The sequence below is a fragment of the Phocoena phocoena genome, chromosome 20 (genome assembly GCF_963924675.1).
Source record: "Phocoena phocoena chromosome 20, mPhoPho1.1, whole genome shotgun sequence".
NCBI classification, from domain to species: Eukaryota; Metazoa; Chordata; class Mammalia; order Artiodactyla; family Phocoenidae; genus Phocoena; species Phocoena phocoena.
In genome coordinates, this window is record NC_089238.1 from 7982210 (window position 1) to 8009877 (window position 27668).

The 27668-nt window shown below is 48.9% G+C and overlaps 2 protein-coding genes across 4 annotated transcripts in view; both read left to right on the top strand.

Annotated features, from left to right (window-relative positions):
* The window catches only part of LIG1 (DNA ligase 1), a 31787-nt gene extending 23571 nt beyond the window's left edge, over positions 1-8216 (top strand). For all 3 annotated transcript variants that reach the window (XM_065898531.1, XM_065898533.1, XM_065898532.1), the window contains 9 exons: positions 1854-1964; positions 2501-2572; positions 2997-3141; positions 3296-3378; positions 4966-5118; positions 5229-5282; positions 5935-6078; positions 7886-7978; positions 8133-8216. In XM_065898531.1, coding sequence (XP_065754603.1) covers positions 1854-1964; positions 2501-2572; positions 2997-3141; positions 3296-3378; positions 4966-5118; positions 5229-5282; positions 5935-6078; positions 7886-7978; positions 8133-8216 — 939 coding nt within the window. The remainder of the gene's footprint in view (positions 1-1853; positions 1965-2500; positions 2573-2996; positions 3142-3295; positions 3379-4965; positions 5119-5228; positions 5283-5934; positions 6079-7885; positions 7979-8132) is intronic.
* Positions 8217-12221: 4005 nt separating this feature from the next.
* On the top strand, positions 12222-21655 carry CABP5 (calcium binding protein 5). The gene is made up of 6 exons (XM_065898984.1): positions 12222-12284; positions 14375-14405; positions 15121-15264; positions 16222-16331; positions 19235-19382; positions 21630-21655. Exons 1-6 carry the CDS (start codon positions 12222-12224, stop codon positions 21653-21655), a joined length of 522 nt encoding a protein of 173 aa, XP_065755056.1.
* The last annotated feature ends 6013 nt before the right edge of the window (positions 21656-27668 follow it).

Below are 27668 nucleotides of genomic sequence, written 5' to 3' on the forward strand. Positions count from 1 at the left end.
AGTAATGGAACAACTGCAGATGTTATTTTCTTCTCAAATCTGAAGGCGCGTGGCCCTAGGCTGGCTCAGCTGAGCACCAGGGTCCTCCCAAACCCAGCTTGGTCCTCTGTCCTCTACTGTCCTTGGCTGGTTCCATTTCATCCCAGTGCCTGTCCCCTGTGGTCTCCAGGTAGCCACCACGCTTCCAGACAGTCAGGAAAGGGGTTCCAGCTTCTATCCCTTCCCACAAAGTTAGTGCTTTTCTGGGTACCTCCTACCACCCCCGGCTGACTCCAGCATGGGGGTCCTTGTCCAGCACTGGTTGCCATGGCCACTCTGGTACAGCAGAGGCTGGGGAAGCCAGAATCCTGCTCTCTGACAGGGAGAGAGGGTTTGGGGTGAGGGTGAAGGCGGCCTGCAGACTGGCCCCACAGCCTAACTAGGGCTGGGTCTCAAAGGCCCTGGAGCCGGGGACGTCTCTGCCCTCAAGGGGCGGTTTGGGGGCTTTTTTAGGAGTCAGAGAGCCATTCTCCTGCCTTCCCTAATTAATAAGGAAACTTGCTCTTTCCTAAAGCAGCAGGACAGAAGTAACAGTATACGGCACAGGCATTAAAGGAGTTCCTGGTACATGCCAAGCACTGATGTTTTAAACCAGCTTAAGGTGTAGCTTTGTAAAAGGTTCTGATAGAGTTTGAAGAGTTTTGACAAGTTCATACACCCACGTAATCGGCATGTAAAACGTTTCCGTGTTTTCGTCACTCCAGAATGTTTCCCCATGCCCCATGCCAAGTAGGCCCCTGTCCCCACCCCCATCAGCCATCTCCTGAGGCAACAGCTACTGATCTGCTTTTTCGTTGGGACAGGTTCGTTTTTGCCTCTGCTAGAGCTCCAGATACGTGGTGATAGTACAGGGTCTTTTGTATCTGGCTTCTTTCGCTCATTCATTCAACAAGTATTTGTTGGGCGACTGCCCTGTGCTGAGCCCTGTGCTGGAGGCTGGGGCTTTAACAGAGACGGCGGGGCAGGCACATCTTCATCAGAGTCCCGCTGCTGCCTCTATGAGTATACTCAGAGATCGGGCGCTTAAGAAAAGGTCCAGCATTCATTGGAGCCTTTAAAAGAATAAGACTTAGACTTGGTGTCAGGAAAGCAAGGCCATCACCAAGCACAGCCCAGGGTACAGTGGGAATGGTGCCCCTGGAGTCGTGCAGATTCTAGAGTAAACAGCATGTGCAAAGGCCCGGTGGTTGGAGGGGCACAGCCCATTCAAGAAACAGAAAGGCTAGTGCATTGGGGTACAGAGCGTGAGTCTGAGGGGGACAGGTGAGGCGAGGAAGGGCCACGGGCTGACCAAGGAGAGGTCCTACGGCTTTGGGGAGCTGTGGGATGGTTTTTAGCAGGGATGAGAAGTGATCAGATTTGGGGTTTGCCAAGAGCAGCTTGGCTGCTGTGAGGAGAGTGGATTGGACGGGGTCAGTGCAGGAGCGGGGAGACCAGTAGGATGCTGTGGTTTAGGCTGGACTGGGCTCAGCAAGGTGGTGACAGGTGGACAGCTTAGCAGTTTCAGAGCGGAAACGGACAAGTTCACGGGGTAATTGAGTGTGAAGTGGGAGGAAGAGGAAGATGACAAAGGCTCCTTGGTTTCCAGCTTGTGGGACCAAATAGTAAGTCCTCAGAAAACATAGTTTTTTTCCCCCTCTCGGTGGGGAACAAGAGAAGGGGTCTGTGTTCACATGTGTCTCTTTAAGGTTGACGTCAGTTTGTCAGTGGATCTTCAGAGCTTCAGAAGGAAAAAGATACTTGTTTCTCTGCGTCTGTCTTTCGGCCTCATCCGCCACTTCTAACCAGTCCTGGGTCCCCTCTTCACCTTTCAGATTAAACTCCCATCAGTCACATCCTTCATCCTGGACGCGGAAGCTGTGGCTTGGGACCGGGAAAAGAAGCAGATCCAGCCATTCCAAGTGCTCACCACCCGCAAACGCAAGGTGGCCTCTGCCCGCCCCTCCACCGCCTGCCCTCATCTTCCACCCAGTCCTGTGCAATCCCAGAGAGATAGAGCTATCAGTTGGGTTATAGTTCTCTCAGCCTTTTGCAGGGTGGCTGCCACAGCTCCAGCCATCACATTCTTATCCCAGCATGCCAAGTTGGAAGGAGGGAAGGCCTCTTTTCCAACATCTGTTTTATTATGAAAGATCTGTTCTAGGAGCCCCCACAACCTGCACCCCAGCAATCTTCTTTACTCTCATTGGCCAGAGTTGTGTCATGTCACCCCCATTAGCTGCGAGGGAGGCTGGGAGAGCAAATACCTAGCAGTGGAGGTGGTTGGGATTAGCCAAGAGCCATGACAATTCAGTGCGTGTGGCTGGCAGCATTGATGCCCTCACAGGTGTGCGGCCTGTTGGCTGGGGAGAAGGGGGGGATGGCAGGTGACGGGTGTCTGCCTCGGGCATAATGGGAAGGGACCCAACTGGGCCCCGTCTCACCTTCCCCCGCTCCTGGTCTCCATCCTGCCCTGACCCAGGAGGTGGACGCGGCAGAGATCCAGGTGCAGGTGTGTCTGTACGCCTTCGACCTCATCTACCTCAATGGAGAGGTGAGTTCTGGCCTCGTGTCCAGGTCAGCTGGGGCATGACTTGAGGTGAGGGGGGAGAGCTTGGGAGCCAGCGGTTAGAGTTTCATCACTGAGCCCGGAGGCCACACTCGGGCAGTGGTTCTCAAAGTGTGGACTGTAAGGCCCTCCCTTTCCCAACATCTGTGCGAGGAGGATTTTCTTCCTGTCCTGCAACCTGAACGACATTTTGTAGCTGTCCGAATGCAGAAGCAGACGTGAGAATCCAGCCTCTGTTAAGCCAGACATTAGAGAATTGGCAAAAATATAAACCAATGCCCCTCTTCACATTCATTTCCATAAGCCGCGTGATGACATGTGACCCGTCCGCTTCCTGCTTCTCCCGGGGTCGGGGTTCCTTCTCTTTATTTCCATGATGGTGCCCCATCTCTCTCATCCTGCCCCACAGTCCCTGGTACGTGAGCCCCTTTCCCGACGCCGGCAGCTGCTCCGGCAGAACTTCGTGGAGACGGAGGGCGAGTTTGTCTTTGCCACCTCTCTAGACACCAAGGACACGGACCAGATCGCCGAGTTCTTGGAGCAGTCGGTGAAAGGTGAGGGCATCCGCCAAGGTCTGCGCCCCCTCCGCCCACCCCCCAAGATCTGCACCCATCCCAGCCCCACCCTGGACGACTGGACCAGAACCCTGCCTGCGTCTGTTGTGACGCTGTGAGCCGGGGCTTCACAGGGCTCTCATGTGTCCCCCAGACTCCTGCGAGGGGCTGATGGTGAAGACCCTGGATGTGGACGCCACCTACGAGATCGCCAAGAGGTCGCACAACTGGCTCAAGGTGCCGCCTGCCCCCGCCCCCCTTTCTTGCTGAGCTGGGGACCGGAAGCCTGCCTCTGCTGGGTGGTCCATGCCCAGTCCCCACAGCCACCCCATTTGAGCCCCAGAGCCCTTTGCTCAGTCCCTCCCGCCTCCCACTGCAGCCAGCCTCGGCTCTGCTCCCCTAGTGAGTCGCCACGAGCAAATTCACCAAGGACTGGTGGAGAACTGCCCGGCTGGGCACCCCAGATGTGGGGGTGAGGGAGCCCAAGGAGCTTTCTGTTCCCTCTGAGCTTGCCTTCCGCCAGGAAGTCAGCCAGGATGCAAACGGGATAAAGTCGGGGAGTGATGAGTGCTACGAAGAAAGCAAGTCCACTTGGGGCCAGGGAGGGTCTGCAGTACTTTGGGTGATTGGGAAAAGCCTTTCCAGAGGCAGTGTCTGGGTTGAGACATGGATGACAGGAAGTGGTCGGTCACGTGAAGATCAGAGGTGGAGCATGTAGGTGGGGGTTGGGCGCGGGCAGCAAGTGCAGAGGCCCTGGGGTAGGAACAAGCTTGGTGTGTGCAGGGGTCGAGGACCATCGAGGCGTGAGGTGAGGTCAGGGCAGAGAGTGGGTCCCAGATCACCCAGCAGTGGGTGGTAAAAGAAAACTGGGTTTTCCTCCAAGGGTTTCAGGAAGCCAGCGGAGGTTTTAAGGGGGAAGTCACCTGGTCTGATTGTCGTTTGGCACAAGTCCTCCGGCCGCTCCGTGGGTGGTGGACGGGTGCGGGGGTGCTGGGCAGAAGTGGGAGCAGGCAGGCGGAAGGCAGCTGTCCGGTAAGAGGTGATGGGAGCTTGAGCAGGGAGGCAGCAGTGAGGAGGGGGCCAGGAGACCAAGCGGGAGATAGTCGGACACTGAGCTGGCGGATCCTGTGGACAGGGTTTCCCTGTGTGTGTTTTTTTGTTTGTTTGTTTTTTTAAATATTTACTTACTTATTTTGGCTGCTCGGGTCTTAGTTGCGGCACAGGGGATCTTCGTTGCGGCATGCGGACTTCGGTGCGGCCTGCCTGCGGGATCTAGTTCCCTGACCGGGAATCGAACCTGGGCCCCCTGCATTGGGAGCGTGGAGTCTTACCCTGGACCACCAGGGAAATCCCTCCCTGTGTGTTTTTTAGCTGTTTATGGTCTGTCCCGCCCCCACTAAGCTGTAAGCGGCTGTGCAGGCACAAACCTTGCCAGTCTCAAGAAATACTCGCTGTTGTACCCCCACGGCTGAGCTCCTGCCTGGCACACAGTTGGCACTTAATTAATGTTTTTGGAATGAATGGGTAAATGTTCTCTGTGTGAAGGAGTGGAATGTGCCTCCATATCGAACAGAGGGGGGTTCCGGGGTGACCCCTGAGGTCTCCCCACCTGACCTGTCCCCTCGATCCTGCCTCCTCTTCGCATTTGAGTCCCCTCTTTCTCATCAACCCTTGCAGCCCAGAAACCTGTTCCACGTCCAGTCTCCTCCCGGTGACTGTCATGGGTCTTCTCACCCAGCCCCTCCTCGTGCCTCTGCTTAAGCTCCAGCGGTGGGAGCCACACCCGAGCGTCCCACCCTCACCCCCCACCTTCCCTCCTCCCAGCTGAAGAAGGACTACCTGGACGGCGTGGGCGACACCCTGGACCTCGTGGTGATCGGCGCCTACCTGGGCCGGGGAAAGCGGGCCGGCCGGTACGGGGGCTTCCTGCTGGCCGCCTACGACGAGGAGAGCGAGGAACTGCAGGCCATATGCAAGGTGCCGGGAGCTGGGGGGCCGCAGAAGCGGGAAGGGAGTGGGTGTGACTCAGCCTCGGGGCCGGGTGCTGGGAGCACGTGGCGCCTCTGACTCCCCTGTCCTCCTCGCAGCTCGGAACGGGCTTCAGCGACGAGGAGCTAGAGGGGCATCACCAGACCCTCCAGGTGAGCCCCCCCCGCCCCCACCCCCGTGTGTGCCTGGGGCTCTCGCCCTCCGGGAGGCTCGGGGCACGGGCCCGGCACTGCGGAGCTGGCTTCCGAGTAGTGCAGCACGTCCAAGTTCCCGTCCCAGCCCTGCCAGCTACCGGCCAGAGCCTCCGGGCTCAGTGCCTCGGCCGCGCCGAGACAGGCTCAGGGAGGGCGTGTTGCTCGTTCCCCGAGTTCGCCCTTAGGATGCCAGTGGAGCCCCTGGTCATCGCGGTGTTTGCTGTCCTGGTCCCAGGCATTTGGGGCGTGCTCTGGCTTTCCTGTGTGTTGGTGTCTCTGGTCCTGTCTGTCCCATTCTTGTTCCCCCCTCCCCTCTAGGTCTCTGACTCCCCGTCTCTGGGTCTCGGTTCCTCTCTCTGACTCTCTCTGCCTTTAATTTCTTGTCTCAGCTCCCAGGGTCTCTGTCGTTTCTTCCTTTCTCCCGTTTCCCCCATCACCCCCCAGCTCCACCTACCACCAGCTTTTTACTTGGAGGGGCATCTGTATCTATCCCCTTCCCCCGTCTTCCTCCCTCTTTCCTCACTCTCCAGTCCCACCCCTGCAACCCTCCCCTCAGCCTTGACTTTGAGATCCAAGACCCTCTCTCCCTTATTCCCGCCACTGGCTGCAGGCCCTGGTGCTGCCCACCCCACGCTCCTATGTCCGGGCCGACGGCGCCGTGGCCCCTGACCACTGGCTGGACCCCAGCGCCGTGTGGGAGGTGAAGTGTGCAGACCTCTCCCTCTCCCCCATCTACCCGGCTGCCCGGGGCCTGGTGAGTAACTGGGGGACCCTGGAATAGACCCTCCGAAGGAACCAGCTGGGAGGGTGGGGAAACGGGGGGAGGGGATCTTGGAGCCCATGTCTGAGCTTCCTGGGTGATGCTTAGGAAGACTGGAGCTTGCGTTGTATTTGGGTTTCAGATAATGAGGTCAAAGTCTTATTAAAAAATTAAAAAAAAGAAATTCCCCAGGAGTAGAAAGAAAACCGTGAAATTGCTTTCTTTGATTTAAAAAATTTTTTTATTTTTATTTTTTTAATTTTATATTCTTATTGGAGTATAGTTGATTTACCATGTTGTGTTAGTTTCAGGGTGTACAGCAAAGTAATTCAGTTTTATATATATATATATTCTTTTTCAGATTTTTTTCCCTTTGTTACTACAAAATATTGAGTAGTTCTCTGTGCTATATAGTACGTTCTTATTGTTTATCTACTTTATATATAGTAGTGTATATCCGTTAATCCCAAATTCCTAATTTATCCCTCACCCCCCCTTCCCCCTTTGGTAAACCATAAGTTTGTTTTCTGTGTCTGTGGGTCTATTTCTGTTTTGTATATAAGTTCATCGGTATCATTTTTTTTAATCTCTTTCTTAAATATCATAATCTCACATTCTGCTCTTAAGTAATTTTTGAAAACAGTTCTTTTCAGTAAAAATTTAGGAAGATTTCTACTAGGCCCCCTGCTCTCCCCGGGGGCTGGGGGCTGAGCATTTAGGTCCACTACTGCGTTTCTTTCTCAGCTGTAGTCAGTTTGCACGCTACCAAGTTTTAACATTCCTTGGCTAATTTCTCTCATGGTGGTTCTGTCCTCCGCATCTGCTAGAGGATCAGTGTCCCCGGGGAAACACTCCCCCACCATCACTAGGAGAGCTCTTAGCATCCTCCTTCCGAAGATCAGGAATTTTTTTTTTTTTTTTTTTTTTTTTTTTTTTTTTACTGTTGCAGATATGTCTTTTATTAGCACAAAAATTCAGCGTATTGTCAACCAAGGTGTTCAACCCTAAAATCCACAGAGATCCCAAATCTTAATAACATTGTTAAAATGCAAATTATATTGTTTTCTCTTTATGGATTCTTAGAAACATCAATTTGGAGGTTTTTTGTTTTTAATTAAAATATAGTTGACCGAGGAACAGGAAATCTTAAAGTGCATACTCCCTTTGGGATTTTTTCTGATCCTTCAAAAGCTAGCATGTGCTTTTCTGCGTAGCAGCTGACTTCCATGTAAAGGCAACGCTCATACTTTTTATCTAGTTTCCTTCTTGAAATTTCTCACTCCTGCACCGTCTCGGGGAGTCGGGGGCCCCTGGTAATAAAGAGATGGGAACAGCATTTATCGAGCATTTAGGTGAAGCAGGCATGTCACTTGTTCACACTCATCCTCACCAAGACACTGACCATCCCATTTCACAGATGGGAAAATAGAGCCCCAGGGAGCGTAAGTGGCCCAGGGTCACGAGGCTCTCGAGAGTCGGGAGCTGGGATTTGAACCTCACAGTCTGGTTCTAGAATCCACCCCTCTTGGCCCTAATAATAATAACAACAGCATAAAGCACAGCCACAGCTGCCTGTGTTTCTTACACGCTCCTGCTCGGGGGAGCGGCCCCAAGCGCTAAATGACCGGATTTAATTTTTACAACGACCCATCGCTTAGCCCCATTGTATGGATCAGGAAACAGGCCAGAGGTGCAGGAGTGGGGAGGAGACTTTGGATGGGGAATTGCTGCCTGGGGAGCGGGCTGGACTGTTGCTTGGTCCCCGTCACCACTCCACCCACCCCGCGCCTCACCTCCACAGGTGGATAGCGAGAAGGGAATCTCCCTCCGCTTCCCTCGGTTCATCTGCGTCCGTGAGGACAAGAAGCCGGAGGAGGCCACCACCAGTGCCCAGGTGAGGCCCGCGGTTGAGGGTGGGTGGTTGGCCCAGGGGTGGGCTTGCCCGGCCAGGCCTGCTTTTTGGAGAAGGTGGGCTCTGGCCTGGCTTGGCATGGGGTGGGGCAGCCCCAGGGCTTCTGACCCTCCCACCACCCACCCTCTCGCTTCAGGTGGCCTGTCTGTACCGGAAGCAAAGTCAGATTCAGAACCAGCAAGGCGCAGAGCCAGACTCCGACCTGGAAGATTTCTACTAGGCCCCCTGCTCTCCCCGGGGGCTGGGGGCGGAGGGGGCCCAGGGGCGTCGCCTCAGGTTCTCAGCAATCTGGTGTTGCCGGGTGCGGGTTTTGATAGTCAGGTGTGTGTGTGGGAGGGGATGGTTTCAGCTGGGGTCTGGGGTTCTGTCATTCTTTTCAATAAATAATTGTTGAACACCTGCTCTGTGTCCGTGCTGGGCTCTGGGGGTACAGCCATAACAGCTCACCCTTTGATAGCGTGTAACAGTGTGTTACAACTGTCGGAACTGGGGCCTTGCAGTAGAACTCTGCAGTGATGGAAATGTGCCACGTCTGCGCTGGGCGGTGTGACAGTCACCAGCCACGTGTGGCTGTGAAATGGGGTCAGTACGACTGAGGACTCAATGTTTAATTTCCGTTTAAATAGCCACATGTGCCGAATGGCTGTTTTGCTGGACAGTGGCCGTCCAAACTCTCTATATTAATTCCTTTAACCTCCCAGCAAGCCTACCAGGTAGGCACGTCGAGAGCCTGTTTCACAGATGAGGAAGCACAGAGAGGGGAAGTAGCTTGCCCAGGGCTGCTGCTGGGAGGACCACACCAGGCTTCTGACTCAGCAGTCTGGCTTCAGGCCCCACACCTTTCCAGGACGGTCCCCATCCTGTTGGGAGACTGTTAAGTGCGGTGACTTGTGTGTGAGACTCCCAGCTCTGCCACCCGCTAACTAGTGACCACGCCTGGCCTCTGAATCCTCAGCACAGCTTTCCAGACCGGACCTGTGAGGGCAGGCAGTGGACCTATCTGTTTTCCCCATCCTTACATCCCCCAGCCCATAGCACAGTGCCCGGAGTACAGTCAGTGCTACTTTTCCTGATCAAAAAGGAGACCTGGTTGTGGCAGCCCTTTCCTTTCTTCCTGCCCTGACTGTGGGTGTGACGGTTGGTGCTGGGGCTGCCACCTTGTGGTCATGAGGAACGAACCAGGAGAGTCACAAGAGAAAGCCGCCCTGACAACCCTTAACCTAACTGAGCTTCTTGTCCTGGGGGTGGGGTGGAGGTGGGAGAAAAAAATAGCAAAATCCTGTTGTGATCACACCACTGTAAAAATGGGGTTTGTTTCTCATAGTTGAAAGATCTCTTCCTTAAAGGATTGGCAATTAATGTGCATCCATATTTATCAAGTTCAAATAAAACATTTAAGGCAAAATGTTTGATTAGGTGTTAAGTACTCTGTGTCTGGGGATTCCAGTGAGTGACAGTCCGGCTCTGCATGGATCCCCACGGTTCCCTTAGGCATGGACCGGGGTCTTCCTGAAGAAAGAGGGGCCAGGGACATGCCCTTCCTCCCCATGCCCCTGCCTGTGGGGCCCCTGTGAACACACTCAACCAGCCAGGGCTGCCATGTCCCTCTGCCAGGGCTGGGCAGGGATGTCCTCACTCATCAATGACCTTCATGACAACCCCATTAGGTAGGTGCTTTTATTGTCCCCATTAAGCAGATGAGGACACAGGCACAGGGATGTAAGTTACTTTCCCCAGGTCTACCATCTAGGGAATGGGGGGCCAGGGTTTGGTCTGGGCAGTCTGCAAGAGACCCTACACTCAGCCCCCAACTAAATAAAGTGCCTCGTGGCAAGCCCGACCTGTGTGCCCCTGGGAGGGTGTGACCTTATCCTGCAGTCAGAGAAGCGACACAGTACGGTCTAGGGGTGAAAAGATCATGCCGATGGCAGGATTTCGCAGACCCTGAAGAGATGAGCCTGGAGCTGAGGGGAGCAGCGGAGACCATACTCCCCCTGGTGAAGTCCTGTTCCTCCTAAAAATTGTTGGACTCAATCAAGGGGAGATGATTCTTGGAGCTGGGCTCTGGGAAGAGTCTGCAGGAGGGGAGCCAGGGAGGTTTGCAAGAGCAAAAATTCATAATTGCGTATGAATTGGAATGTGTCATCTTGGTTATGTTACTGATGACGTTCATTTTAATCATTTAAGAAAGTGTAGATATGGGAACATATGTATATGTATAATTGATTCACTTTGTTATAAAGTAGAATCGAACACACCATTGTAAAGCAATTATACGCCAATAAAGATGTTAAAAAAAAAAAAAGTGTCTGCCAGGGACTTCCCTGGTGGTCCAGTGGTTAAGACTCCACACTCCCAATGCAGGGGGCTCCGGTTCGATCCCTGGTCAGGGAACTGGATCCCACACGCCCTCAACGAAGATCCTGCACGCGGCAGCGAGGATCCCGAGTGCCGCAACTGGGACCCGGCACAGCCAAATAAATAAATAAATATTTAAAAAAAAAAGAAAGGAAAAGAAAGTGTCCGCCAAGTTTCCCCACTATAAAGGGACTCTCCTTTGAGATTAGTATTTTGTGAGGAGGTACTTTGAGCTATGTAAATATCAAACTTTCCACTTATCTATATTTGTATGGACTCCTGGTTTCCTATTTATCCTATATAATTTGTTTTAATTTTCAAATGGCCAGTGGAACTTCTTCAAGCTGACGTCTGTGTTCTTTTGACATGCCGTCATAACTCTTTGAGCACATTCTTGCTTTATGACACAACAAGATGTAAATTTTAGGCTCACCTTCTAATATTAACACTTGTCCCGCTCCAGACATGAAATCAGCCATTGCTTCTGGGAGACTTGGTTCGTATTTAGTGGAGAATAGTATTTAGAAGTCAGCATCTGGATGGTAGAGGTGTTCATTAATGCTACGGTGTCACTGCTTCTGGGTCCCCTTAGCTAGAGAATATATGTTCCCGTGTCCCTACACACACACTGACGTCTGTGTTTCTTTGTATATCCCTCTCTGTAAGTTGAAATCCATGAGTATATACCAATCCCCGCTCCCATTCCAATCCAACACCACAGAGCTCATTCTACCTTTTCCCCTTTCTATACTGTAACTGGAACTCCCTTTTCCAACAGCGAGCAACTTGATTCCCATTAGCCTCAATACAATTCCACATGTAACCCATCTCCCTTCTCCGTTGCCATCCCACCCCTGTGGGGATGCCTTTCTCGCCACGATCTGGCTTCAACACCCTACAGCGTGCTGCCTTCACTCTGCTCATGGTGCAAACCCTTCCCCTAGGTGATGTGAGACTTGCGTGTAGAAATCCTCATCACCCAGCTCATGCTCCAGGATTCCACACCAGGCTGCTCTTCCGTGGGTTCCTCGGAGGAGGCCCTGACGCTCTGGGCGGGGCTGCACACCACCTCCCTCCACCCCCCCACCCCCCTGCCTGAGGGGGTATAGTGGAAAGAATTGTGGCGACTCCCCCTTGCTCCACTCTCCTATTTAAGGTCTCGTTCCCCACACAGATGGCCCCCAGTCCCCTCCCCATTCCATGCAGGCACCCTTATCGCCTCCTTGGGCTCTGACCACCCCCACCAGCATGGATGGCTACCTTGCCCCTCCCCCCTGAACTATGCAGGAAGAAAGGAAGGGAAGAGAGGAGCTAGAGGAAGGGCAAACATCCCCCTCTGAGCCACTGTGCATGTCTATCCCTGAAGTCAGGTCGTCACGCAGTTTTTGCATTCTGCTCGTTTACACACATTCCTGGCTTACCCTAGAGCTCCTGGAGGCCAGATGTCCTCTCCATCTTCACACACACAAAGGCCAGCAGAGGCCAGGCTTAGACTGATCACTCAACGTGCGTGTTGAAACATTGTGTGAATCGATGCCCTCTGCTCTAATCCTCATTTTCAAAACTATCCTTCCAGTTCTATTCTGGGGATAAAAGGTCAGAGCCTGACACTGGCTCCGCCTCCATTCTCAAGCCAGATGGGGAGGCAGGAACAACTGGGATCCCTCCCCAACCCGAGTAGAGATTTCTGACCCAGCTGTCACACAGCTCTAAGGGAGCCAGGGTGACCGAGGGAGAGGCCAAGAGAGGCAGGAAGAGTTGGCAAAGGAGTGGTAGAGAAGGAAAGGAGGCTGAGCCGCCACGGGGGACAGGAAGTGGGGGAGCTGTCTTGAGATTGGCGCCTGGTGAGCTCTGCCCTGCCCCCTCCATGCAGTTTCCCACGGGCCCCGCCTGCATCTTCTTAAGAAAAGGCATCGCTGAGAAACAGCGGGTGAGTCTGGGGACAATGAGGGAGGATGGTGGGCAGGGCAAAGGGAGCTGGGATGCGGGGAAGAGAAGGGACAATAGGGGAGCAGGTGGGGAGAGCATGAACTGAGAAGGTAGAAGAATTCCAGGGAGCATCATGGGGACACGTGGGTCAGTAAGATGGGTGAGTGTGAAATCAGAAGTCAGGACCAAAAGGTGGAAGATGAAGCAGAAGAAAAAGAAAAAGGAAAGGGGAACTAGGATGATGTCATTGTTGATGATCACTATCATTCTTTTCTTTGACACCCATAGTGATGAAGGTGGTGATGGTGCTGGAGGTGCTGATAACAATAGATGCCACTCTTTTTTTTTTTTTTTAAAAGAAGATGTTGGGGGTAGGAGTTTTAATTAATTAATTTATTTTTGGCTGTGTTGGGTCTTCGTTTCTGTGCGCTGTGCGAGGGCTTTCTCTACTTGCGGCAAGCGGGGGCCACTCTTCATCGCGGTGCGCGGGCCTCTCACTATGGCGGCCTCTCTTGTTGCGGAGCACAGGCTCCAGACGCGCAGGCTCAGTAGTTGTGGCTCACGGAGCTAGTTGCTCCGCGGCATGTGGGATCCTCCCAGACCAGGGCTCGAACCCGTGTCCCCTGCATTGGCAGGCAGATTCTCAACCACTGCGACACCAGGGAAACCCAGATGCCACTTATTAAGTCATCGCTGTGAGCTCAGACTTGTGCAAAGGGCTTTGCATTCCTGATGTCACTTAATCCTCAGAATGACTCATGAGGTTCATAATACTTTCATCCCTATTTTACAGACTGGATACTAAAGCTCTGAGTCATGAAGTCCCTTGCTTTAAGCTTATACAATTAGTAAGTGGCAGAGTCATGTCTGTTGGATTCCAACGGGCACGATTTTTTTTTTTTTTTTTTTTTTTTTGTGGTACGCGGGGCTCTCACTGTTGTGGCCTCTCCCGTTGCGGAGCACAGGCTCCGAACGCGCAGGCTCAGCGGCCACGGCTCACGGGCCCAGCCGCTCCGCGGCATGTGGGATCTTCCCCGACCGGGGCACGAAGCCGTGTCCCCTGCATCGGCAGGCGGAGTCTCAACCACTGCGCCACCAGGGAAGCCCCAACGGGCATGATTTTAATTGTTAGTTTTTAAGATCATGAGAGAGAGAGAAAGATTAAGAGAGATTTGGGGAGAAGGGGATAGTAAGAAAGAGAAGCTGGGGGGAAATCTCCAAGGATAAAGGGAGAAAAGGGGGTGACAGAGGCCAGGGGTTGATGGAATTTTCCAGGTGATGTGCCATGTACCCAAGCCTGACCCTTCAGTTATGTCCAGGAGTGGGTGGTGGCAACATGAAAGGTTTTAGGAATTGGTCATGCTGGCAGTGATCATCCTGTCTGCGTGCCACTGAACACAGCTCCCACAGCCAAGGGATTCTAACCATGGAGGCAGGTGGAAAAACAGCCAGTGGGGTATAGTAGAAAGAATTCTGACCTGGCAGCCAGTAGACCTGCATTCAAATCCCAGCTCCCAACACACCTGAATTTCTGCATGACCTCAAAGGAATGATTTAACGTCTCCCCGCTTTCGGAGGGGATCTGCCACTTACGAGCTGTGTGACCTCAGGCAGGTTCCTTAACCTCTCTGTCCCTCGACTCCCTCTTAAATAAGATGGGAATGATATTTGGCTCTACCTCAAAGAAGTTTAAATGAAATGATTGTGGAAGCCTGGCACAGTCAGCAAACTAAATATGTGAGCTGTGATTCTAAGTCTGGCTTTCTTCATCTGGAGAAGAAGGGGATTGGATTCCATGGCCTCCAGGACCCATTTCAGCACAGCAGGATGGATGTCTACTTGGGAAAGGCAGGAGGAGAGAGACCAAGATTCAAGGATGGGAGAGAGGAAATGAGAAGGGGTGAGGAAAAACAGGAGGAAAACATAGCCATGGAATGGGAGTCAGGAGCTGGGAGAAAGAAGGTGAGAGGGGTAGATGGGAGCAAGAAGGGAAGAGAAACAGGAAAGGATGAGGATGAGATGTGTTTCAAGAAGTGAATGTGGATCCCTGATCCTCTCTCCAAATCCCCTGCCCCCTGCATTCCTTTCTAGGAAAGACCACTGGGACCAGATGAGATTGAAGGTAAAGCTCTCTCCCCTAAATGCCCCCACTTTGCCATCCACCCACTTACCTGCTCTCTGTTCCTTTGTGCATTTCAATATAAACCCCTTGACATGAAAATTTTACATCACACTCTCTTCCCACTCAACTGTGATTTTGTGGCAGTTTAAGTACTTCCCCAAGTGTTTAGAAACCATCCCCATGCCCAAGTGTCTCAGAGATCCACAAATGATGCCTGAGTTTTAGGATGAGTCCAAACTTGTTTTTTTCTCTTGGTAGTTTCAAAGTTTCCCATAACTTCACCCAAAAATGTGAAGGACTTCAGTGCTGTCGTTTAGTGGTCTCAGGAACTATTCTTTTTTTTTTTTTTTGCGGTACGCGGGCCTCTCACTGTTGTGGCCTCTCCCGTTGCAGAGCACAGGCTCCGGACGCGCAGGCTCAGTGGCCATGGCTCACGGGCCCAGCCGCTCCGCGGCATGTGGGATCCTCCCGGACCGGGGCACGAACCCGCGTTCCCTGCATCGGCAGGCAGACTCTCAACCACTGCGCCACCAGGGAAGCCCAGGAACTATTCTTTTTGCTAACACATTTCACATATCACTCCTTTTAAAAAATTTTATAATGTATTCTTTTTTGAGGAGTCTTTAGTCAGTGCCTCACTGGTAGTTTCAAGCGATGCTACTCTTCCCCAGTGACTGTTTCAACTTCCCCAAAGTTCTTCTCTCTTAACTTTCAGAGCTCCGGGAAGCATTTCTTGAGTTTGACAAGGACCGAGATGGGTTCATCTCTTGTAAGGATTTGGGGAATCTCATGAGGACAATGGGTTACATGCCCACGGAGATGGAACTGATTGAACTGGGCCAGCAAATCCGCATGAACTGTGAGGCCAGGTGGTGGGAGGAATGACTGGGCTTAGGGGAGGGCTAAGGGTGGACTTGGGAAGGATATATGGAGGTTGAGAGTAGAGTTGGAGATAGGGAGGAGGAAAGAGGGGCCAGAAGTCTGGAAGGAAACAGTTCAGACTCTACTTAGGGAGGCAACATTTGAAGTGGTTAAAAGCGTGACTTTTAGGGATAGATTTGAGTTCAAGTCCCAGTTCTGTTATTTACTAATTGTAGTCATATAAGAAGTGGAGTTAGCCCCCACTCTTGAGTCTCAGTTTCCCCATCCACTCAGTGAAGATGATATCACTCCTTACCTTGTGGGATTGTAGAAAGGAAGGGATAAAGATGTTAACACAGGTAAAGGCTTAGCTTCTAGTAAATGCTTATTAAATGTAAGTTATTACTATCATCACTAAGATTCGTCAGTGGAGGGCAACGTTGGAGCTGTAGTTGATGCTGGAAACAAACTTGGAGTTGGAGCCTAATGTTGGTGAATAATGTTACAAAAAAGATGGGTTTTTAGATGGAGACAAGCTGGTTTTGTCACCGAAGCTGGGATAAAATTGCTACGGGGTTTGCTTCTGGGCATGTTACTGAGTAAACAATGCTAGATTCAAGGAGGTGATAGTATTCATATCGGGAAGGGATTTAGTGCTCATTTAATTCATATTCTCCCTTCTCCAGATCTGCAGAGGAGGGAACCTAGATCTGAACCAGTTAAGAGATTTTCTCAAGGTCGCACCAACAGTTAGTTACTTCCACCATACGGCACCCCATCCACTCCTGTTTAGATGAGAGGGACAGGAGGGCATGAGTTGGCTAAGAAAGGAAGCTCTTAGAAGGCAGAGAGATTGGAGCAGATCTATTTCTTGAACAGAGTTGAAGGGCAAAGTGAGGTAATGGAGGGTTGGGGGCATATGGAATCTCACTAGACCTGCCTCTTCTGTCCTCAGTGGGTGGCCGTGTAGATTTTGACGATTTTGTGGAGCTGATGGCCCCCAAATTGCTTGCAGAAACAGCTGGGATGATTGGTGTCCAGGAGATGCGAGATGCTTTCAAGGAAGTAAGTTTCATAATGTTGGAGGTGGTTGAGGGAGACCCAAGAGGTCTATGATTAGCCATTAACCATGGACAGAACCCACCAAAACCAGTTATTTTTTCTAACTATGGTGGGATTTATAGGGAAGGAAAATAACATATTTCAAGCACCTGCAATGGACAAGGTCCTCTACCTATTTCATCTAATTTTGTCCTCACAAGTAACACTAGGAGTAAGTAGTCATGTATCCCAATACTACATATGAGGAAACTGAGGCTCATGGAAATTGCGTACCTTATCCAAGATCCTGCAATCTACGAAACACATGCTAGAACGTCTAATCCTCATGCCTGTGATAGGAAGAGGGAATCCAAGAATTTGAGATCCCAGAAAGAAGCTGCAAGACATCGTCTGGTTGAAAGTACTTGTTGTAGGGATGCTTTAAAAAGATGAGATCCAGGGAGGGTAAGGGGCTTGCTGAAATTCACTTAGATTCCTTGATAAAATGCCCTTCTCTCTCAGAGAGCTTTCAACTATGTGAGGCAAAAATAAAGAAGAGTATAGTGTTGGGAAGGGGACACCCTGGAGTCAGGCAAACATGGGTCCAAATCCCAGGAGGATCTCTGCCTACTAGCTGTGTGGTTTTCTGTCTCAGCTTCATGTAAAGATCTAGAGCTGCATCGTCCAATAGAACTTCCTGTGATCATGAAAATGCTCTGTCCACAGTGGTAGCCGCTGGCCTGAAATGTGGCTTGTGTGACTGAATTTTTAATTGTACTTAATTTTTAAAAATTTTATTGAAGTATAGTTGATTTACAATGTTGTGTTAATTTCTGCTGTACAGCACAATGATTCAGTTATACATATATAGACATTCCTTTTCCTATTCTTTTCCATTATGGTTTATCACAGAATATTGAATATTGTTCCCCGTGTTATACAGGAGGACCATGTTTATCCATCCTTTATATAACAGTTTGCACCTGCTAATCCCAAACTCCCAATCCTTCCCTCCCCCACCCCCTCCCCCTTGGCAACCACAAGTCTGTTCTCTGTGTCTTCGAGTCTGTTTTTGTTTCATAGATATGTTCATTTGTGTCGTATTTTAGATTCCACATATAAGTGATATCATATGATATTTGTCTTTCTCTTTCTGACTTACTTCACTTAGTATGATAATCTCTAGATCCATCCATGTTGCTGCAAATGGCATTATTTCATTCGTTTTTATGGCTGAGTAATATTCCATTGTATACACGTAATTGTATTTAATTTTGATTCGTTTCAATTAAATTAATTTCCATTTGTATTCAATTGAGTATAATTTCAATCCATTTGAATCTAAAAATGAATACTCAATGCAATTATCGGAAAACTTTCATTTGGAACAACTTGGGTATGCAGATCTACCTTTTCAACTATATACTTCATGAAACCTACATGCAGATCAAGTATTTCTGATAACATTTAGTGTCTGAATTGAGACGTGCTATGAGTATAAAATACACGCTGGATTAAGATTTAGTAGCTTAGTTTAAGTATCTTTGGAGGGTAGGTGTGTTAACTAACCATGCTAAGGACATACTAAGTAAGTCCTTAGCATGGTATTAAACTAAGTCTTATGAAATCCAGTATGCATAAAAGGAATATAACAGCTTTTCAGTGACTGTGAAGCTGGAGAGATCCCAGCCAGAAGAAGGACGTTGGGTAAATAAAATGGTTTGATCCCAGAAAAAAAAAGAGAATGTAACATAGTTCATTAATAATTTTTAAATTGACTATATTTAAAATTTTTTAAATGATATATTAGCTAGATTAAGTAAAATCAATTATAAAAAATTAATTTCACTTGTTCCCTTAAAATTTGTGTATGTGGCGGTAGGAGGCTGTTAGAAAATTTTAAATTACCCATGAGGTTCACATTGTATTTCCTTTGGGCAGTGCACTGCTCTAGGGGAAATCACACCCCAGGATTAGAAAGCAGCAGGTACAAACACTGAAAGGCAGGAAGGCATGTCTGAGGAAGAGCAAGAAGCCTGGAGTACTTGGAGAGGCATGAGCCAGAGAGAGCAGCATGAAATAAACAAGAGTTGCTAAAGGCAGGACCCCCATCCCATAGGAGTTTGCGTGTCACGGAGCGGTGTCAGGATTTTCTTCTGAGTGGGATAGGAAGCCACCAGAGGACTTTAAGCCAGGGAGGGACAAGATCTGATTGGTGTTTTAAATGAACACGAACGCCAAGTCCCAATGTGTGGAGGACAGATTATGTAGGACCACAGTGGGAGCTGGAAGACCAAGTAGGAGGCTGTCGCCATAATCAGGCACAAGGTGATCGTGGTTTGAACCAGGTTAGTTAGCATCGATGTAGCTGGAGAAGGGCAGTTGGCTCCCAGATACGTTTGGACATAGAACTTATGTTCTAAGACTTTCTAGTGGATTAGTTAAAGGTATGCAGCATAGAGAGGGCTAAGCATGGAGCAAGGAACAGACTCCTTGAACCTGCCTTCAAGGAGCTTGCTGCAAAAGCTCTCAGCTGAGTTTTGTTTGTTTGTTTTGGCCACACCACGTGGCTTGTGGGATTGTAGTTCCCCTACCGGGATTGGACCCAGGGCCACAGCCGTGAAATTTACAATGATTTACAATGTCGTGTTAGTTTCAGGTATTCAGTAAAGTGATTCAGTTATATATATATATAAAGGTATATATTCTTGTTTTAATATATAAATGTATATATTCTTTTTTTTTTCATTCCCTTCCATTATAGGTCATTACAACATACTGAGTATAGTTCCCTGTGCTATACAGTAGGTCCTTGTTGGTTGTCTTTAGCTGAGTTCTTGACTCACAGAAAGTGATTAATAAACAGTGCTATTATTATTATTATTGTGGTCATTGTTGCTAATATTATCCCCTGTGCTCCAATTCAGTTTGATGCCAATGGAGACGGGGAGATCACCCTGGGGGAGCTGCAGCAGGCCATGCAGAGGCTCCTGGGGGACAAGCTCACTCCCCAGGAGATCTCCGAGGTTGTCCAGGAAGCCGACATTAACGGAGATGGCACCGTCGACTTTGAAGGTGATGTTGTGTAGGGGCAGCCACCTCCATCTCCCCAGTGTGACTCTTTTGCAAGTCAGCCATTCCTTCTCACTCTTCCCCCAGTTTGAGGTTGGAGGAGGGGGGTTAGATTTTGGAGGTGTTTGTTTCATCCCTTTCTGCCCATGTCATTTCCAAGAGCTCAGTGCCTCTCACCTCTCCTTGTTTCTGTCTTGGCCACTCCTTGGAACACCCTGTCCAGAAGCCCATTCCTACTCCACCTCTCCCATCCCTTCTTTGTTCCCTGGATGCCTTTATCATAGGAAAATAATGTCCCATCAGAGGGAGAGTGGATTAGTTAGCCGCTGGGATGCTGGGGTCAGATTCATGGGTTTCAAATTCAGGATCACCTCTTACTAACTAGGTGGCCTTATCCTAGTCACTTCCTCTCTTGTAGTGTCAGTTTTCACATCTGCAAAACAGGAGTAAAGATGATACCTTTCTTCCCAATTTTAGAGAAAAACTAAAAGAAATCATGCACTAAGGACCCCTTGCTGTCATTTCTCATGTCCTGTCTGTAAAACCCTTTCCTCTTTCCTCTGGCTAAGTCTTAGTTATGCCCCTGGTTGGGGCCCCATCTTTCTTTCCAGGCTCGGGATCCCTCGGTGCCCCCGTAACACCCACACTTGCCTCTGCAGTGATACTGGCACATGACATCACAATAGCTTCCAATCGTTGATTGCCTGTTTCCTTCTGAGGCCACAGACTAAATCTTTCATCATTATACCCCAATTCCCAGCAGAGAGCTCAGCACATGTGTTTTGAGTGATTGGATAAATGAGAAATATTGGAGTCTTGAGCGGATGGGAGGGGGGGATCATTTTTGTGGGAGACATCAATAGGGCACGTCAAGTTCTCATCGTGACATTCTCTGGTTCAAATTCTTAGTCTGATCTTCAAGTGCATCCATGATGCTGCCCCAGTTACCCACCCACCCAGCCTCTATCTTCTACAACCACTCTCTGAATTTTTATGCTCTGGTGTACACTTGGTACTGCTCTGTGTTCTCCAACTTCTGTTCCTTTCTCCCTGATGTTCCTTCCACTTACCACACTTTTCCCGTGTTATCAATGCATTTTCAAATCCTATCCATCTCTCAGGAGTTTGTGCCAGTGCAACCTCTGCTAAGATGCTTCCCTTCATCCTTATGTGGTGTAGTAGTCCCAGCTGTGAAGACTTACAGGGATTTTTCTCTTCTTCTCCAAAGGAAGTTATGACTGCAGACCTTGAGTTACATTTGCCTCCTGGGTTGTGAATTTCTGTGGGGCAGAGGGAGCTTCTCTAACCCATCTCTGCTGTGAAATTCCCAGCACAGAAACTTAGTAGACGTTTGTTGCATGGCTGCGACATAGCAAATGTTTGCTGGATGCCTGCTGGATCTAGCCAGGCTCAGGTGCAGAGTAGGAATCAATGAAAATCTGGGAGAGGTACAATGGTTTGAGGCAATAGTTCCTCAGGCCAATCACAGGCAAGGGAAGGACAGAGGGGCCTCGAGACCTGGGTGGGACCAATAAGTCCACCTGACATTGAGTCCTAGCAAAGTCATGGGTTCATTCCAGGGTTCTCCATTCACCATCCATGTGATCTCAGCCATGTTGGTTAACCTCACCAGCCTCAGTTTGCTTACCTGTGAAATGGTACTTACCCCTCCAAGATCGGTTGAAAAGTTGAAATCAGAGACTCATAATGGCTATTTATTGAACACCGACTGTGTCTTCTAAGCGTTCTATTGTTTAACCATCTTAAAAATCATAGAAGGTAAATAGCAAGCCTATGATTCCCATTTTGTAGATGAAGAAATCAAGGCATAGAGGGGTCAAGTTATTAATTTCCCAAAGATCACCAGTGCTTCCTGACACATAGTAAAGGCTGGAAAAAATAATGGCAGATACTCTTACAAATAGGTACCTCACTGAGGGGGGAGGGATAAATTAGGAGCTTGGGATTAACATACACACACACTACTATATATAAAAGACATAAACAACAAGGACCTACTGCAGTAGCACAGGGAACTCTACTCAATGTTCTGTAGTAATCTAAAGGGAAAACAATCTGAAAAAGGAAGAATATATCTATATGTATAACTGAATCACTTTGCTGTACACCTGAAACTAACACAACACTGTAAATCAACTATACTCCAATAAAAAAATTATTTTAAAAAGCAAATGAAGAAAAAAAAAAAACCAACAAAGAGGTGCCTCACCAGAAATTTTGGTTTTGCAGAGTTTGTGAAGATGTTGTCTCGTTGAGGAGGTTCTGGAATCCCACGTCACTCTTCACCTGGTCAACGCGGATCAAGCCCTAGTGGAGGACCACATCCCCATGGGCCCTCATGGAGAGAGGGTGGGAGACTGGCATTGCAGCGCTATGGATTGAGGTTAGACTAGAAACGAAAGCTTTGGCTATCGTAGGGGTTAGGTGGGGTTAGGTGGGGTAGGAGTTACATCTCTGGAACTGGTTTAAGAAGGAAGAGTCTGCGTGTGGAAATGTGAACGGAACAGTCTAGTTGCCGCTCCCCAGATTCCAAAGACTAATGACATCTTTGGACTTCACGTCATCCTAAATCCCTATAACCTGCCAGAGCCTCTTCCCGCAGTTCCTCTGGGTTAACGTCGTCTTTTCCCGTTAGACTCAAAGAGTTCAGCACAGAGTCTACCATTCCCCCTTCTTGCTTCACCTGCTTCAACTCTCCTCAGTTTCTTTCTCTCAGTGGAAGGAGGCATGTCAGTCATGAGGCTAGAAACAGTGTTCTTGATAAGACTGGGCATGGGACTGGTTAATTAAAGAGGCATCCAAGTGAGGTTACCGCCCCCCCCCCACCTCTCCTTGATTTCTTGGAAGCACAGTCTGTTTTTATCTCTCTAGCCTCCTACTTCCTTCTCCTTGTGTCAGATACTCAGGCCACTGAATTAAATCACAGATCTGGATTATCAAGGTTTAGAGCAAGCTGATCCCCCAGGGAATTAATCCCCCTGGAAATGACATCATGCAGAGAGAGAGGATGGGTTCTTCCAAATCCTCGGCTCAGCCGGTCCTGCAAAGCCATTCCTGGATGCCCCCTGCCTCTGTGTGGCTCTGCCCTGGGCCGCTCAGGGAGGTTCCCTCTGTTAGATTCCATCCCTCACCTCCTGACCCTGATCTGTGCTGGGAAACTGGAAAGATATATTCCTCCTTACCTCTGCCTGCTAGCAGGACACTTTAGTAACTCAAAGGTCCTCCAAATAAAGAGTTCATTTGACACCTTCCTCTGAGTTTCTCTCACTTTTGAAGTCCATTAAGTAGACGTAGAGAATGGGTCACCTGGTTTAATAGCCTCCTTTTCTAAAATTTTAATTTAAATTTAAACAAGTGGAACCAGGGCTTCCCCGGTGGCGCAGTGGTTAAGAATCCACCTGCCAACGCAGGGGACACTGGTTCGAGCCCTGGTCCGGGAAGATCCCACATGCTGCGCAGCAACTGAGCCCTTGCGCCACAACTACTGAACCTGTGCTCTAGATCCCGCGAGCCACAACTACCGAGCCCGTGTGCCACAACTACTGAAACCCGCACACCTAGAGCCCGTGCTCTGCAACAAGAGAAGCCACCGCAATGAGAACCCCGCGCACTGCAACAAAAACCCAATGCAAAAAAAAAAAAAAAAAAAAAAAACCCAATGCAGCCAAAGATAAATAAATAAATAAATTTATTTTAAAAAAAAAGCAGGGGTTGCATTCTTTACTTTGTTCAAAACAGTGATATGGAATTAACTATCTCTCGGCCCTGACTGTGTCCGTATATGTACTTTTGGCAGAACTTTGCCCCCATTTATATGTCTTAAGCATGTTTGGGGACTTTTTTTTTTTAATTCTTTTTTTTATGGCCGCACCAGGCGGATTGTGGGATCTTACTTCCCCGACCAGGGATTGAACCCATGTCCCCTGCAGTGGAAACGCAGAGTCCTAACCACTGGACCGCCAAGGAATTCCCTGGGGACCTCTTTTCTAGCATTTAAAAAAAATGTCGGGGCTTCCCTGGTGGTGCAGTGTTTGAGAGTCTGCCTGCCGATGCAGGGGACACGGGTTCGTGCCCCGGTCCGGGAAGATCCCACATGCCGCCCAGCAACTAAGCCCTTGCACCACAACTACTGAACCTGCGCTCTAGAGCCTATGAGCCACAACTACTGAGTCCACGTGCCACAACTACCGAAGCCCATGCACCTAGAGCCCCCGCTCCGCAATAAGAGAAGCCACGACAATGAGAAGCCCGCGCACCACGACTACAGAGTAGCCCCCGCTCACCACAACTAGAGAAAGCCCTCACACAGCAACGAAGACCCAACACAGCCAAAAATAAATAAATTGAAAAAATAAATGTATTGAAGTGAGCACATTCGAAGAAAAATGTTGAGTACAGAATATTTCTGGTGGCATGCCGATGTGGCAAGGACGGAGGGGGTGACACTTAGAAGTTTAGGAAACACAACTCTTGACCTTTCTATTCTTCTGTACGAGGACAGGGGCTTGATCTTTTACACCACGTATCCTCAGAACCTAGAATAGTGACTTACTCATAGCAGATGTTCGAGAAATAACTGACAATAAAATAAGTTTGGGAAACACCACGTGAAATAGAGTTAAACAAGTTTTTTTAATGAGGGATTCATCAGAAGGGTCCATATGCAGTTGAGGATTGTATTAACAGGAGTGGTATAGAGTATACTGAGATATTCTTTTTTTTTTCCCCACTACTCAATAGTGCTAGAGACTAATGGTCCCCGAAACACGTCTTAAGACGTGCGGTTCTAGCCCAAATTCTTCATTTCGTGGAGAAGGAAATGAAGACCCATATAAGATAAGGAATGATTTAAAGTTAATACCTTTTTTTGGAGCAGAACCAGAAGGAGGACTTGGACTTTTCACCTGCTAGTTCAGGATTACAGCTTCCCTCCTTGCCTTCCCCTCGCCGCGTTTCCTCCTTCCTCCCTCCCTCCCTCAAAGATATAATGATGGAGTACTATGTGTAAGATACTCTGATAGGTTGTGTGCACGCACATGTGTGCATGTATGTACGTGCCTGTCTTCCTGCATGTATGTGCATGTATGTTAGCTCATGTTACAGAGATGGTGAGGCAAAGCTTCCATGTACTACCCAAACCCAGCATCCTTTTCTTTCTGAGCTAATAGCTAGAATCCATTTTTCAGCCTCTCTTTTAGTCAGGTGGGGCCATGGACTAAATTATGATTCATAGAATGTGGGTGAAAATGATGTTATCATTTCCTGGCTCATAAAATACACAAGTCCCAAGCAGCCCTCCATACTCCTTTGTTCCTCTGTCTGCCAACTGGGTATAGAATAGTGGTTCCCAATGGAGAAGGGGCAATTATGACACCCCCCCCCCAGAGGATATGAGACAATTAGACAATGTTTGGAGACAGTTTTGGTTGTTACAAGAGGTAGAGGGAGGAACTGGTAGCTGTGCTACTGATATCTACTGGGTAAAGGGCAGGGATATTGCTAAACATCTTACCATGCACAAAACAGGAGTTCCGAGCAAAGAGTCATCCCAAATGTCAACAGTGCCAACGCTGAGAAACTCTGATAAAGAGGACCCTGCCGAGAATGCTGAGGCCCTAGGGGATGGTGGAGCCACAAAACGGAAGGATCCTGTGTCTCTGAATCACAACAAAAGAGGCGGCCCACCAAACACCCACGCTGAAGTTTAGACAAGTTCAACGTGAACCTCTGTTGAGTTAATCCACTGACATTTGGGAATTGTTTATTACAGCAGTTAGTCCGTTACTAATACAGATGGGCAAGACACGGTCTCTCTCTTCAAGATCTATAACCTAGTAGCCCCATTGTTGCTCTGGATCAGATCCTTACCCTGATTAGAGGCCATGATAGGGATGAGAGATGGGTTGGGAGAGAGTAGAAACGGCAGACCTCCATTTTTGAGACTCACCAATGGGTTGATGCAATTAGGAATCCTTAAGTAAATTGAATCTTCCACCTCTGGATCTCTTCTGGGTCTCAGAACTGTTTGGTCTTAGTTTGGTAAAGTTGAAACCGGTTAATATCTAGAAAGTTCTTAGAAGGGTAGCTGGAGCATGACTGCTACTCAACCAAAGTCAGCTATCATCATCATCAGTGATTTTCCTCAACCAGGAACACTGGGGATGCTGGTGGTAGCAGGGAGGGCAGGCAGGTACCCCCTGTACATAGGATTAAGTTTATCCTTGGGAGTTGTTAGTAAAAATCAACACATAATAGATACTATTAGCCATCTGTAAAGTAATCCAGCAGATGGTCTAATCTTCTTAACTGGCTTAAACTCTTCCATAATCGGAGCCCTGCTGACCTCTCTGTTCTCACTCCCAGATTAACATTTTCTTGACCTTACAAAGAGTTCTTTGTCTTTAGAGTTTTTCTCATGCCCTTCATCCTCTCCACAATGACTCTCCTCCCTGCTACTCATTCATTAAGACTTGGTTCAGCCCGGATGAATACTCTTCCTCATCCTTATAATAGAGAAATAGAAAAAGAAAGATCCTACGTGTCAGACAGGAGAGACTCAGCTTCTCCATGCCTTTATCAGTTCTTCCACTTCTCCTGTATTCTGTTTTCTCATCTCTATTTAGAAAAGACAAATGTGTTTCTAAGCAGTACCCAGTTTTCCTACGTTTTGCAAATGGGGCATAAGTGAAGTAATGTCTGCAAAGATCTCAGCACAGACAGGCGCTGAAGGATGAGCATTAATCCCCTCCCTTCCTGACGTTGTTATGATGCTTGATCTCCGGGATGGTTTGTTCCTCATCTCGGATTGCCCTGCACCAGGATACCTGCCTCCTTAAGGGAAGTCACTCTTCCAATCCCTTCTCTCTCTTATAAAGCGCTCTTCCCAGATCCCTCCGGAGATGGCAGATGGGAAAGGAATTCTAAAGTGGAACAACCCCATGCATAGGAACTGGGATTAAGATCTGTCCTCTCCACATACTGGCTGACCACAAGCCACAATGCTTAGCCTTTCTGAGCCTTACTTATCCAGGAGGCTAAAGCTGGTTTTGCCTTTCTTTGTTTTTTTGTTTTGTTTTTGTTTTTGTTTTGCGGTACGCGGGCCTCTCACCGCTGTGGCCTCTCCCGTTGCGGAGCACAGGCTCCGGACGCGCAGGCTCAGTGGCCATGGCTCATGGGGCCAGCCGCTCCGCGGCACGTGGGATCTTCCCAGACCGGGGCACGAACCCGCGTCTCCTGCAGCGGCAGGCGGACTCTCAACCACTGCGCCACCAGGGAAGCCCTCTTTCATTCTTTCTCATCTCCTCTCTTTCTTCCTGTTGGATCAAACTGATAATTACAGTGTTGTAATTAAGAGCATGCATTCTGGATTCAGACAGCCAATGTGTAAATACACTTCCTTCTCTTACTGAAGGCTGGTAATCAATAGCATGAAGACCTCAAATACACCAGCTATTGTTGCTGTTGTTGTTTATATTATTGCTATTGCAATTGCAGTATGTTCTTGCTTTCAGGATTCAGAATAATGAACGTGAAAGATGGAAATATGTGTCCATTTGGAAGATGGCATCTATTATAATATACTTCCAGGTGATAGTCTGTCCTTTCTCTCTGCCTCAGAGAGGCACTCACCCCCTTTGCCTGGGTAACTTGTCCTTATTCTTGAGAATATCAGCTTTCACATACCTTCCTCAAGACACTGATTCTCTACCAGGGGCCATGTGGAACGTTTTTGGTTGTCGTAACTGGGGGAAGGGGTGCTACTGCCATCTAGTGGGTAGAGACCAGGAATACTGCTAAGCGTGCTATAGGTACACAGGACAGCCTGCACGACAAAGGACGATCTGGGCCAAAATGTCCACAATGCCCAGACTGAGGTCTAAGGCTTGCTCTAGCCCTTGCACCTCTCTCACAAGGCTTGGGCGAGGGGCTCCCCTGAGGGCTTCCTCAGGCTCTTCAATGTTTTCACCTGCTACTTTGAAATGACCTGCATTCTCACCTGTCCCCCCCCAGAAGTTCAGGGAGATCAGGGACTGAATCTGTTTCATACCTCCACCTCCTAAGCAAAAGAAATTCATTTAGAATTTGACTTGGGGAAGTTTGTTAAAGATATCAAAAGGTTTTAAAAATACTTGGTCAAATAAGATCATAGGTTATATCGTTTCCTTGCACAATTTCCTTGATAGGATAAAAGAATAAATTAGCGTTTGCTTGAATATCACATACTCAGCGCTATCCATTGGAACTCTCAACCAAAGAAAAATGCACGAC